The sequence below is a fragment of the Temnothorax americanus genome, unplaced genomic scaffold, assembly GCF_048541705.1.
Source record: "Temnothorax americanus isolate GAGA-0224 unplaced genomic scaffold, ASM4854170v1 Scaffold14, whole genome shotgun sequence".
Taxonomy (NCBI): Eukaryota; Metazoa; Arthropoda; class Insecta; order Hymenoptera; family Formicidae; genus Temnothorax; species Temnothorax americanus.
The window spans coordinates 1,986,032-2,001,479 of NW_027509275.1; the positions used below are offsets into that span (position 1 = coordinate 1,986,032).

General features: G+C 34.9%; 2 protein-coding genes across 3 annotated transcripts in view; one reads left to right on the plus strand and one right to left on the minus strand.

Moving 5' to 3' along the window:
• LOC143894637 (sodium-independent sulfate anion transporter) overlaps window positions 1–15,448 on the plus strand; it is a 153,381-nt gene that overhangs the window by 51,641 nt on the left and 86,292 nt on the right. The window lies entirely within an intron of this gene.
• The window catches only part of LOC143894633 (uncharacterized), a 31,087-nt gene that overhangs the window by 8,827 nt on the left and 6,812 nt on the right, over window positions 1–15,448 (minus strand). The window contains exons 2-4 of one of the 2 annotated variants that reach the window (XM_077401071.1): window positions 7,130–7,209; window positions 4,955–5,033; window positions 1,580–1,752 (exon numbers count right to left, since the gene is read on the minus strand). In XM_077401071.1, coding sequence (XP_077257197.1) covers window positions 1,580–1,752; window positions 4,955–5,033; window positions 7,130–7,209 — 332 coding nt within the window. Of the gene's footprint in view, window positions 1–1,579; window positions 1,753–4,954; window positions 5,034–7,129; window positions 7,236–15,448 lie in introns of those variants that run through there. The other variant, XM_077401070.1, reaches the window with a different exon arrangement.

Below are 15,448 nucleotides of genomic sequence, written 5' to 3' on the forward strand. Positions count from 1 at the left end.
TGTATATTATATAAATATATTTTATATATTTAAAAGTATACATATATATATATATATATATATATATATATATATATATATATATTAATATAACATATCAAGATATACGCGTATATATTTTTATTTAAAATGTTATATGTGTGTGTGAATTATAAATTTTAAGTGTAGAGTCTTATCAGAGATTGAGCTAATTAATTTGACGATTTATACTCTCTCAATATCCATATTTTCATGTAGTATAACTGATAATTGGATGCAGTTCTGCAATGCGGAAATAACTCCTTAAAACCTTATCTTTCTGCTAAAGCAAATTTCACGAAATGTTATAAATAAAATTCTGCGCTAACGTTATCTCAAATATAATGACCGAACTATAATATCCTCTTCAAGTACGATTCATCTATATGTTATAAAAAACTTTAAATATATTTCTGCTTATTAATGCTAGAGTCTAAAAAATGAGCGAGAAAGAAATTATTCAGTGCTCGGTTTCGAAATTTATAACGTGTCTAACAAAATATATGATTTTATATATAAAAGCGATTACATGTACACGTATCCATCATAAAACGAATGTCCCGGAAACAAGGATAGAAGTGATCAGTACCGGGCGTCATAAAAAAAAAAACTAACCGACACTCATGTCGCCGGGCGGTGAAGAAGCACGCGACCGGAGGTAGGAAGAGGCTTTTTCTTTCCGGGAAAAACAGGGGAGAATGAAAGAGAAAAGTAACGGTGTTACGCGGTGCGAGCACACGTAACAGCCGGCACAAATGATCGCGCGCGTCGCGCGTTCGCGGATCCGCGCGCGCGCGAGATCCTCTATTATTTTATACCTAGTGTCCGTGTTGCGTGCGCATACACGCGATGTTGCAATTGATTGCAATTGATATAGCGCACAGCAGGCCGCGCCGGAGAGAAGACCCACTCACGAAACTCTCTATTTCAACGGGGCCCCTTCCTCCCGAGCACGCGCGCGCGCCTTTCCGCATGCTAATCCGCCTTCTCTAAGGCCCCGCGTATCGGCCATACCAAACGAGCCGACAACGAAGTGGATCTAGGCTCGTTTGTCTAACTAACACGCGCGTTCCAATTTTCACTTTCCATTCTCGATGCTGCATCAATCGGGGGGGGGGGGGGGGAGGGTATTACGATAATAGACGGAAGTTCTTGTTCCATCAATAAACATCAATCATCTAAATGAAGGGAGATCATTTGGGGAACGGCATATTAATTTTTGACGGTCTCTCTCCACTTTCAATGTTGAAATTCATAATTTTTCTCGCGACGACTACGAATACCAACGATGCTACTGGCCGAATTCCTCAACAATTACGTAATCATTTGTACGAACGAAAGTTTCGAGTCTTGATATTTTCTTATCTAAAAATAGATTGTGTATATGCGGTTTTTAAACTCATTATTCACGATATTTAGAAATGCTCAATACCTCTCGCATATTTATATTGATATCAACGCGTTCTATTTATTTATTCTGTCAAATAGCTAATTTAATATTTTAGGCCTTAGGCGAAACAACGTGGTGAAGATATAAAAGGTATATTGTAGATTTTCTTACCATCCGAGTACTCCGATGGCAACAATTTGAGAAACGGGGAACCCCTGGCACCCCAGGCAGGGTATCTCACATTATTGCAAGCGCCGGAGGGCGTTCTGTACTTGCTCGGTGGACAGGGCCTTTCTGAACGGACTCGGCAAGTTGCGTTGACAGATTGTATCTTGTTTGCCCGCCTGGAAAGAGAGAGAAGTGAACTTTAATTATATCCGAGCAAACGATACGACGAATCGAAGGGAACGAAGCTAAACATATACGCTAACAGCAAGCGTATGTATAAGCTTGAGTGATAAGCACTGGTATAGGGTACGGTTTTAAATCGTAATTCTTTCACATCTTTTCGACCGTGAAAAAAATTTAACTTCATCCTAATCTTATTGAAAAAAACAAATCACTCGGAGTAAGATGCGTGAGAACATAATATAGAGGTCATTTAAAATTCTTAGGTATGTCTGTAGTAATTTAATACAGCGTATGTAATAGTCTATTACTGGAAATTACCACTTGATACTCATTACAGAGAGTGAATATAGCAATCTCTTCCCAGTAATATATCAATCAATTTCCTGTAAAACAGTAATTGTTCGTTAACATAATATAGCTATTACTTCCCCTTCCATCATTCTTTCTTCTCTAATATTGCCTCTTTCATCTTTACTTCTTTACATAACGTATATATATCTCTCTTAGTTTCTTTCTTTTTTTATTGCAATCGTCGCGATATTATCGCTGGGGAATTATTTTCTGAATTGTGCAACAAAATGGAGAAAAGAGATACTTTGGTATAATTAAAATTTATCTCATTGAAAAAATAGATAAATCTTACTAAATACTTTTTTTTTATAAAAGCGCGACTGTTGCCAAAGCAAAATCTGTGAGAATCAATTTGTCGTAGTTATAACAATTTGCGGATTCACTGAAACGAGATTTTCTGCAAATAAAACTCTCGTAAGAATTTTATAATAATCACGATATTTGTCACGGCGGCGGTGTAAAGCATGTAGGTTTTGCTGCCCGCTGGCAAGACTTGTTTTTTTTTTCCTCGCGTCGCGGATCTCGCTATCTATACACGCTTCCTTTCGCTCGACGGTGGTAGAACGGAATCCAGTTCCGCTAGAAGCCGCGAGAGAGAACGCGTCTTTCCTGCTCCATTTCCCCCTTTTTCTCGCGCACGGCGCGCGCTTTTACTTTCATGGCCGAGGAAAAGAGCCGGCGATGTCGGCCGATCCGGCATCGGCATTTCAGTCACGAGGAAGATTTCTCGTGCAACCATTGCCGGCCGCTATTCCCTTTCCTCGACCTCGAGAAGGCTGCTGGTCACGGGAGGAGGCGTGCACGCACGAACATTGCGAGATATGTCATATGTGTACACGTGGCCATGATCGGCCGTCGTCATCATTGTCGTTCTCTAATGTCGCCAGCTCGTCGAAGCACGTGCGACAACTTGTCGATCGAGTCAATAAACGAGAAATTCATTCTCGTTGATGATAAAAAAAAAACTAATAAAACTGTTGATACACGAGTTACTTCCGCTGGGAACGGCGCTTTTCTATTTGGAAACAGATAAACAGCTACTTTCTTGATCAATCTATATCGTTTATATATATTTTTTTTATTATTGAAGGATTTAATATAAGAATATATACAACGTATGTAATTATTTTTATAATGTATCTCCAGTTTCATTTGATTTTTTGGAAAATTATACTTGGGAATTTGATGATAACGTCAGATAATATTTGCTGAGGGGGAGAGAAGAAATCTTGAATTTATTTAAACGAAAAAATCGGACGATTTCGTTCTTATGTCACCGACACGCGAAAAATGCAAGTAAATCGTAAACGTCATGGCGGAATCAATTTCCTTCCTGGTAAAATCGACGACATTCCTGCGAAAAGACGGTCAACACTGTTCGTCTTTAGTCTATTGGCAGTTTTACAGCAATGTCTACAATTTAACTTCCGTTATGCATATTGATTTTAGTTCAATTTCTCGAGAGAGAGAAATCGCTGAGCGCTACCGCGTAGCATTACAAATTATAATATTAACGCGCGCCATTTTTTTTATTTTACGTGAAACATCTGACATCGCGCTATATTTCACGTTGACCACGATGCAAATAGATTGCATTCTCATGCGCCTTTACAGCGATTTCATGCTAATTGCTGTTGATAAATGTTTTAGTTATAAAAATAAAAAATGTTATGCAAACTGTTGGCGCGCCGACTGTCTAGCTAATTTCCGCGAATATCACTGGCAGATGCCACAAGGTAGTGATACATTAATTAAAACCCGGCATCGCATATTGTATTTTTAAAATTTCCGAAATCTTTTTTAGATTCAAAGGATTCTTCTCTCCAGAATCATTTTTTTGCAAGATGCATATACACGGATGCAAATTCAAAAAATGAGTTTGTACAAAAATTAATATTTTTTTAATTTTCTTTTCTATTTGACATGATGCAAAAAAAATAGACGTTTTATTCGCCTTTATTATCATCTATATTGTTTGTTTTGTAAGCTAAAATATTTTGAGTTGGTTCAATTCTCTCATTTTTAGAAATTATTTATTTTGTATATATGCACTCGTAATATAAATACATGTGATTTAAAATGATTTATCAACTCCAATAAGGATGTCTGACTTCATAAAACATATAAAATGTATATATAACAGAAACTAATAAATCAGTTTTAATATACGAGTATTCTTAAGACTCTCATCGAGCTAATATACATGTTGTTATAAGATTACAAATCTCATTTATTTATATACTTCAGAGAGGTTTAAAAAAAGTAATAGATATCAATCCAAAAAATTGTGCGATCCTTGATGGGTGGTGTTTTGGATGTTAATAGAGAAATAACATTCTCTCGAAGTCGAATATTCTCTTTTATCTCGCGGACCAGAAAATTAATTTCTCATTAATTACAGACGATCGAAGAGAGAAAGAGAGAGAGAGAGAGAGAGAGAGAGAGAGAGAGAGAGAGAGAGAGAGAGAGAGATCCGTTTGTCCTTGACGCCTACAATAGTATCTTTTTTTCTCTCCCGATCCGATCGTGACCCGACTTCATTATACATTCGACGACGTGCGTGCGCGCATACGTGCTTTCGGAATTCCTGTACTATCACGGATCTTATTGAAATAGACAGATTATATAAAAGTTAATTCGGCAAAATTTTAAATTTCGCCGTCAGAATTCGTAAAAGCAAAATAAACCGGATCGTAATGTATTACGGTCGTTAATCGTGCGGCGGCATGACTGGGAAAGTACGCGCGTTTTCACCGGGATGCATTTCTCATGGAATTTATGGCCGGGTGACAAAGTGCTGTTTTAGCGATCGATCTGTATCTGCGAAAACAGAGATTAACTTACGATCGATAGGCGAATCTCTCCGCCTCGATGGCCGAGCGTGCTCTCGCTTGCAAATCATGATCTATCCCGTAGACGTACTCTGTAACAAGAAGTGTGCAGACCGTTATAAACATTTATATCTTTTAACACATTCACATATAAAAATCGCGTTATGCACATTGACATTTAGGAGTGTAAAATTATCTATCTATTTAAATACAAATTATTTCAACGGTTATAATTCTGAACAAATTTAGTTCCTTAAAAATTAAGTGATATCTAAAAATATTAGAATTGCTCTACCAATAATAATAATCGTTTTTGTGGAAAAATTAGGAATTTTTTATCGCATTGTATATTTTTCTTACATATTTCGAAAAGAGAGTAAACAAAAAATCCTTGGCATACATGCTTCAAAACGTGTATCGCTTCAGAATTAAAATCCCTGTGCCGTGATACCGATTGCCAAACACGTGCACACGTGACGAGATAAAGATGTACGTGAACGAAAGAAAGCACGTGTAACGCGCTGCACAGGTCAAATAACGATCGCGCTTACTGAGATCCCTAACGAAGGATTCCCTCCGTCCCAAATTGTGATGCAATCTTACAATGTTACGATTCTAAATGTCTCATTAGCCGATTTTACGTGCCGACGTGAGAGCAGTCTCACTATTGTTCCTTCCACTATCGTTTCCTTTAAATTGGTAACGCCAGTCTCTGTTTCCTCCCTTACATAATTAACATTTCAGCAATTCACTCCTAAATGAACGACAAAATCAGTAGATCACTACGATACAGAAAATATTTCAAAATAATCCTACATATATCGATTTTTACAAAGTATTTTATTTGTATATTGTATATTTGTTTCTTTTTTTAAAATTTTATTAAAATATATATGGAAAGGTAAAAGCCATGGTGTAAGTCAAATTTTTTAAAATATTGACTCGTGTCAATATCTTAAAAAATTTGACTTGCACCACTATGGCTTTTATCTCTCCATATATATTTTAATAAAATTTCAGAAAGAGAGAGAGAGAAAGAGAGAGAGAGAGAGAGAGAGAGAGAGAGAGAGAGAGAGAGAGAGAGAGAGAGAGAGAGAGAAAGCGAGGCCGCAATATACACGTACACGCACATACATACACCTTGATAATTTTCTTATTTTTTTATGAAACTACTTTGAAGATTATCGCCGATTAACAACCGATAAAAGAATTATATGCTACTACTTCGCCAATCACGTAATTGTGGTCTTTTGTGCAAGACCAATTTGACGGATACATCCTGAAAAACGCTAAAGGATTTCTGAGAATTGCAAAGCTAGTCAGCGTGTGTTTTCTTGCAAATTATTCAACGTTCCTGTCCAAAGGTGATACCGCCACCGGTTATAAAGGTTGATACTGGTCAATTACATTTATGCAAATGTAAAAATATACGTTAATCGCCGGAATGGTCATGGTTTCTTTCTTATTCTTCTATTAAAGTGGTATATGCTCGTAATAAATAAACAAAGCATGCTATTTTATCCCATTTCATAATCCGCAAAATATTTTAAACGTATTACTTCACTTGACAAATATATATGCTATCGATAAAAAAGAAGATAAGGAGAGGATTAAAAAAAAGTATATAGCTATGCAAAGAAGCGTTAATATACGTGTCTCTTCTAAGCAAGCCTTCGTGCAAACTGTTGAAGTTTGTCCCGTGAAAATTGTTATCTTTTTAAATGCCGATAAAAATGCCGATCTTGCATATCCTTTTCGCAAAGCAGACATCTGTCGGATTTTATTAATCCGGATATATTCGCCCAATAGAGAGAGATTGCACATTTTCTGCGTGTGCATACCATTGACTATAATTATCATTATCTCCATACGTACACGTCAGCATAAATCATTCTCGGCGTTATAATACGTCCGACTTAATTTTCTTGACAAATACAACGTTGCACGTGAAAGAAAAGGTGATACTTTAGGCATGCTAAGCTTTTCTTTCAAGGAAATGTAAAACAATTTGCAAGGATGCTGCGCGGACAGGGATTGAAAAACGTTGCGGCGGCGACGCGAGTCTATGGCGAAATCAGGCCGCGGGGTGTTAGCGTCACCTCGCTAAGAGTGGCGCGCGAGATGAATGAATAATGTATTAACGCAAGACGCGTAATGCTCTTTTTTTTCTGCGGTAAAGTGCGCTTACCGGAAATATCGAACTGGCTGACTGTCGACGGTAGTGCTGGCACCACAATAACCAATATACACAGCAGTACCAGGCTGCCTCTGAAACCAAAATAGAGGAATACCATCACTGACCATTGAAATGACTTCAAGGATGATTGTTAAATAATGCGATCACAAGTAAAGTGCAAATATTTTTCCGTGGGATTTATTTTCGAAGAGCCAGAAAGCACCCCTGGGCTTGTTAAAATTAAAATATCTTTTAAATTATTTCGTAGGATATATAACAAACGCGTTATTGAAATAATAACGTGTTAAAAATTAATTTCGATTAATAATATAGTGACGCGACTGAAGTTTATATTTAACATACAAAAAGGTATTAAATATAAAGAACCAATTTTTTTTATTAAATTACATTTTTTTCTTTAAATAGTTAATAATATGAACAATAATCACAAAAAATATGTAGAAAGAATAACGTTACAATTGCGCGACAAACGTATTTTCTATTTATTTATTTATAACATATAATACAAGATTGAGTATTGCTAAACCGAAATAACTTTTTATTCTTCTAAAAAGAAATCATATTTAATATTTTAGTAAGATTATATAGTATACATATATTTTTTTAATAAAAATATTTTTTTGTAATGACAACACCTTTGTCCACCACGAAAAATTTCGATATAACTTATATCAAAGAAAAAGTAAGCAAAAAGGTATCCAGATTGTCCATCGTATTCGCGAAAATATATGGCGTATAACGACATTGCAAATGCTTTCAGGTAGTACTTTCTCTGTGAGGGGAAAAGAGAGAGAGAAAAAAAAAGATCAAGAACAAGCCGATTGAATTCGTCGCGTTTCCGACACGAGAATCCGCTTGCTCGCTTTAACCGGTGTTCATTCCGGTTTCGCGATATTGGGCATTAACAATAAGCGTTGATTTTTATTTTCACGCAACTTTGAATTATTTTAATCAATTATTATACATATCACACGAACCGAAATATAGAACGTTATCATAATTATTATAATACCCTTAATTATATTTTACATTTTACGGTTTTAACAAAAAATACATAAAAATACAAAATAAAAATTATATAAATGAGCAATGCTATATTCAAAAATTTGGAATAAATTGGTTCTTACAATTAGTAAAAATTCACGATTCACCAGCTAATAAAGTTTTAAGCAAAATGTGAGTATGAAATTTAGCGTGATTTAATAAAGTCCAGAAATGCCAGATTTGCGAGAAAGCGTCCAATCTTTTACGCCATATGGTTCACCGGTTGTATATCTGATAAACGATCAGCGAGGAAAAGTTCATTTACATGAAGAATGTCTCATTGGCCGTGGGGCACTTTTCTAAAGACTTTTTATCCCTTACCTACGCGTAAAACAAAACAACGACCAGATACGCCAGCGTATATATTTTAAGTATTATCTCGAAGCGAGATTATTATATGGATATGCATGTGCACGAACCGTATGATTGAGAATCGCAGACTTTCAACAATAACGTACGTATAGATAAACGAACGTGATGTTTGTCTTGCTGCCCAACGGGCGTCTACAGGTTAATCGAGATCAGGTAGCAAACTATGTGCGTCCAGGAGAATTTCCTTGCTAGGATAAGAAGGTAAATATCTCTTCCGCGCGCGCTTCCTCCTTTCTGTATCCGCGGGCTTGTACAGCTGGCTTGAGATGAAGAGAGAGTAGCCACCTCTCGCATGTCTCACATACATGTTTTTCTTTTCCTTCTTTTTCGATTAATGTGTGTGTGTAATTTATAATATAAATATATAAAAAAAATTTCAAAATACACGTAGACAGATAACGTTATAAAATGAGCAAAATACTAGAAATACTATTGAGGATATAAGCATATACATGCGTAATTCTGAAGGCACGTTTAACAAAATATTGAATTTTTTTGCTACATTAATATCTCCGACATAATTCTAGGAATAATTCTGTGCATGGAGAAATAGTAAAATAATGTAATTATACAATTATTGTACTTTAAGCATTATTTAAATTAGGGATAAAAGCACAATTGAGGTCTGGAATCGAAGAAGACGCACCGAAATAAGGAGGATATACGTTAGATAACACAAGTACAAAATAATATGATTAGCATGAAAAATAATATAATTAAGAGATTGATGAGTGTTAAGACTTATTTATTCTCATCTTAGCGCTGATTCCGGAATCAGCTTCCCGAGTCTCTTAATAATGTCGAGCCTTCGCGATTTCTTTACAGTCTATCTCTAATTTAAATCATTGAAGAAAATTGACGCGTATATATATATATATTTTTTATTATTTCTCATGTGTCTCCATTTATATTTTCTCATGTCTAGAATATCTTCTTATATGGAGAAATAAAACGTTAAGAATATAATGATTGAATTTCATTATAAAGAAATAATAGATGTAGTGTAAAGTGTATTTTAAAATATTATTTAAATAAACATATAAAGTACCATTAAATATAAAACAATATAAATTTATTACTTTGCAAAATAACGAAGAATTCAAGTTAATTTTTAATTTTTCGATTTTTTAAATCGACGTTCTTGAAACCGCGATACTTTATTTATTACAAGAAACCACCATAATTTACCTTCGCGCAAAATTATCTGATTATAGCCTCAATAATGGATCACCTTGCACAACATGACGTTGTAATGTATGACATTGTCACCCCAGCACGAGATAAAACACACAGACGCAGACGGCGGACCCGACAGCTTTCCGTTGCGCGTAGTGTAAGAGGTCGCAGTCATAAGGCGCGCGCGCACACATATACAAATGATAATTCAGTGTCAGTGGGTCAACGGAACTGGAGAAATCTTTCTCAGGGATCCGATACGCGCGCGGGTCTTCGGGATCTTGTGCCTCGGGCGGCGATGGCCATACCTCCGAAAAGTATCGTTCCGCGGGGCACATGGCGCGCCGGTAGCTCGAGTGTCACCGAGAGAAGTCGAATTCCAATTAGACATGCTTCTAAGAATCGTCCGATTTCTATTACGTAAATATCTCTCTCTCTCTCTGTTTTTTTTTATTTAAAAAACAAAACATGATATAAAAAAATAAATTTAATATTTAGACATTATAATTCTGTCATAAATATAATTTGGAAAATATAATATCTAATAATTCACTTGATGAATCTGACGAATAAAATCTGATAATTAAAAATGTAGGTTTTCCTAAACAATCTTTCAATTTTATATAATAAATATATACACTAATTAAAATTATATATCATAAATAATATTATTAATCATCTGAGATATTATTCAGATTACTTTTAACCACAAAATATGTAACAATAACTGTTTGATTTCCTGCCGGATGCGAAACGAAATGGATCACTGTGAATGAATCTAACCACGAATTCTTTGAGATGGTAAGTGCCGGAGTAACGGCGATGCTCTTGAAGGAAATACACACAGGTGAAAGTGCTAATGGGACATTCGCCTAGAGACCATCTCGACGTCACGTTTGTCCCATGAGAAAAGCTTGTCCGTGGTACAATTGCTCCTATGATATCCGAAGGTCATCTCTTTTAAGATCGTAATAACGTCATGACTATTATAGCAACTCTTGCAAATTTGCTAAATTCTACCAGACGCACGTCGAGAGTTATGTTCTTTTGAGCCAGGAATTGAAAATCTAAGCTAGATCATTCGATAATCTTCGTCCGGGATTAAGTTGAAAATATCGTTAATTAGACTTCTTATTACTTAATTTATGTAAAAATATAGTAAGTCAATCTCCGTATCCCTAATTTTTTTTCTTTCTTTGCTCTTATGTGATTTCGCATTTTTTATGTGACCATATGAAAAAATGACGTGACAGTGTATAGAATAAAAAACATATATTTTTATTCTATATATGTTCCATATTATAGAAATCATTAGAACAAAAATGAAAACTAATTTTTTTTATGTAAGAAATGATAAATTTTTTAAATCCAGACGAGTTTGGAATAGGAAAGTTTGATTGTATAATATTTTACATGATTTTTATTGTTATTTAATTACAAAATTATGTTATTAAAATATAGCCGTATATTATTATTATAGGTAATGTAATTTTTTATGATAGCGTGATTTAAAAAGAGTATTTAGAATAATTGCGAAGAATCCTAAAATCCCGAAATTCCGATATATATGTTTCACGGATTCCAAATGTTCATACGTTTAGGTTGAAAAAATTGCAGATCAATATAGAAAAAAATTTGCTTTGCCAACTTTCGTCAGAGAAGAAAACAATGATAAAGGTCGGCGCGTTTCAACACTTTGATAGAAATTTCATCGCGCTGACATTGAGGACTTCGGTTTGAATACGTGATCGTTTTGCAGGTCGAGACCGCGCACAGGCGACGAACATTTCTAAACGAATTCTTTCGTCTTACAACATCGCGGACTGCCGTAATCGGCACGAGTAACGTCGTCATCCTGCCATCGTCTTCGGGTTTCTCTATTTTATTACGTTCATTTAGCCATCGTAATAAACATTTACGAAAGACGGGTCACAGTCGCGCGCGATAAAGATATTTAAGGATATTCTGTCAATCAATGTCTAATGAACATTGTTGCAATACAGGTAAAGCATAACGATAAGAAATGAGCGTCGAACGGATCTTCATTTCTATAATGATCGCGTAGACATCGATTACTGCAACACTATTTAATAATATAAAAAGTATCTATTGTATATATCTATTAATGATCTACACTGTTAAATTCGTAGTATCAAATTATACTCAATTTGAGTCATTTCTATTTCCTCTAGGTTGCCAATACTTCTACCTATCATTATCATTAATTTAACTGAAACAATATTAATTGAACTAAACCAATAGAGTTAAAATAATATTGTTTTGTGTTAAAATAATAAATTTCAACACGCATGGTAGTTAAAAATAATAAAATGTTATTTTACTCAAGATATTGGTTTAAATTTTATCTATTAATATTTAACGGTGTACAGAATTATAAATAATTAAATTAAATTTGTTACACGTTTAATACGATATGATAGAATGAAAGATATGAACCATGTGAGTATTGTTAAAGGATTATTATTTACTAAAGTCGTAGCTTTCGATTAATAACAAATTGCATGCAAAAGGGGGAAAAGTACTGCAACTGGCAATGAGTACAATATGATGAGAGACGGATGACTTTGTAACAGAAAGCCGCTCTCCTTGATTTCATCGTCATCTCATCGTGACACTCGCGATTACATCTACCGCATTCACCGCGATAATCGGTCGGACGTGCCCGCGCAACAATGATCTAATGACTTGTGTCGCCGTATACAAAAGTTCGCAGCAGCCTTCTTCACCGCGATCCACCGCGTTCCTTTGTTCCTTATTGCGCGCGATCAGCCCATAAATCCGCTCGCCTCGCAACTGGAAAACTCGCGTCTTATTGCACGGAACGACTAACTCTAACAAGTAGTAAAAACTTAGCGCCAGTGTGTTAAAAGTGGAAAAGAGATTGTTAAACTTCTATACGATGGAAAGGATGTAACTTGTGTTTGTACAGACAGTATAGAATAATTTAGCATTATAATTTGTGTTATCTTAATCTATTATCTGTTTAAATTAACTAAGAAATTTTATTGTCAGTGGATTAAACATCTTAATTTATAACGTTAATCTACAAATATATATTAAAATTACGCAATTATAAATTTAAAATAGAATTAATAATAATCCGCAAAAAAGTTAATCATTTTGAATAGAATATTTTCTATTTTGTTAATAATTGCCACACACACGCTGTTAATTATTAACATTGTTGATCTAATATCTAATTAGAGAAAGAACTTATCGATTTATAATCAACTTAACATGCTACAAGCATTTCCTTAAAAAATAATAATTAGGTAGCAATCATATTTTTAAGTAGTAATTAGTAATCATGTTGACTATAATTATTGGCTGTTGACTATAAATGTTGGCTTCTTAATGAATGATTTCTAATTACGCTTGCGTACTAACAAGTCAGATTAATATCGCATCAGTTTTCCCGAGCTTAGTACATTCTCGATATTCACGAGTGACAGTTAAGTTGATTATTAGTTTCAAACGTTTGTTGAAGTCTTTAACGTTTGCATACTTTTTCAATATGTACGTATTTGTGCCATTTAACACGAAAACCAAGGCTATGATCTTTGAAATTCCAGAGAAAGTGATTTTTTTTTTTAAGAATAAACTGTTTTGTATTTTTACATAAACTTACAGTGTACACGCAATCTTTCGTTCATTCGTGATCTTATTATTATTATTATTATTATTATTTTAATATAATTTAATCGATTTCAATGGAGTAGAATCTAATAGAAACTGTTATAATTATGTTATGAAATGTTTCCAAGCACAATAGGCTGAAGAACCTTGTTAATAGCCGACTTAATGCTTACTGAGGGTGTGTGCGGATAAGTGTGTGTGCTCGTTTGTGTTAGTGCGCTCTGCGAGAAGAGTGACCTATGATTCGTTTGCGAGATAAACGGCTTTTAATCCGGATCGTGATAGGTTAGTGCAACCAACGGAAAGGTATCACTGACCTTGCACCTGTACAGTACCTCTATAGATGATGTTAGTAACATCATGTCGGATGTGCTATCGTTACTTTCCCAGTTCTGTTTGGAGTTAACAATGTGTATAAAAAATAATATGAATAAAATTATAACATAAAATATATAACATAAAATTTGAGAACTCCAGAACATTGGAAACAAAGTATTTTTTGCCATTTTATATTTCCCGAGTTTATTATACAAAATATAAAACGATAATGTCATATGACTGAAAAATGAAAAACAGATCACAAAATTGTACAAAAATTATTAGTCTAAGTTTTAAGAAATTATGTACTAATGAAGAATCCGTATATATAAAAATTGCAGGGAAACTGAAATGTTGTTGGAACACACTCTAAAATTATTTATATAGAAATTTTGCTTTATTTAGGTATAATATCCAGTTAATTAAAATTTCTCATCTCAAAATAAATTTCATATAAAGAGAGATTTCCATTCACGTTTTATTGTGCGTATATTGTAATTTCGAATGATAGAATATTGCACTCTTTTATACTTCTTTTGCCTATCATAGACACGTATTCACACAAACGAGAATCCAAAAAAGGAAACTGTGCACGCGGCCCCTCGAAGGACGGATTCATCACTGGGAAGGCAATTGAACATGGGCATTTGCGATTGCTCATGGTTTTCTATCTCATGAGCGCGGCACACAATACCTCATCCGGCAATTAATAAGGCACGTCCGCGCCTTACGGCTACGGTAACATCCGCGTACGAGTTCGATACAGGAGCAAGGGAGAGAAACTTTCGAAATTCGCATATCGCGTGGACTTTCATCCCGAGGATGGGATTTATAAACGAACGGCCAATTGCTGATGAATCGCCGATACGAGGTCCGATCGGATGTGCACGAAATGTGTGAGGATTGAGTAATAAAAATGCTGGTTTATATGTCACAATTATTCGGTAGCGGAGAACGCTTTATACTTTCTATAAAATAAAGATACTATTGAAAAGTGAATCTCGTGCTCTCTCGCTACCGCGCTGGGCTCTTCCTCGTGTTTTAGAAAGTAGCTACTCGCGCGCGCGCGCGCGCGTGTATGTCTCTCGTCAATTGATCGAGAACTTCGTAGGTGTCTATGATTGCGTAAATGCAACTTGCATCGCGACCGAGGCCTGAGACGAGAAGGTAATTATTACGATTGCATCTTTTGCACGTCAAATAGCCGGCACGAGAAAGGACAAACGCCATTGAACGCGTTACCGCTTTTGCTCGCGAATTTTTGATCTGATTAAATGGATGATTATATATATTGGAGCCAAACTGCGGAAAAATAAAAATTTTACTCAAAAGTCAAATAGTGTGTAAATGGAAAATTTACGCTTCGTCGACATTGAAGATGACGTAATAAAATCAAATTTTTAAAAACAAAATTAGTATTAAAAAAATTATTCCACACGTACACATGAAGAAACAATTGTCTGTTTCTTCTATTAAACGTATATTTTTTACTAGCCGTGATTTAAAATAGATGTAAGGAAGAAAAATAATAAGGATAATGTTGCGGGATGTCGTTTTTTATTTAAACGCGTTCCTGAATACCAGCACGTTTATAGCGTATCAATCGCATCCGGTGATCGAGGTGAGAAAACGGATGTTTTAAGCAGCCGTGCAAGTGGACAATGTGTTTTACTTTCTGCATAACTTTTCTTATTACGCGAGATTTATTCTAAACGTAGACGTAGACAAGATTATAATGCACTG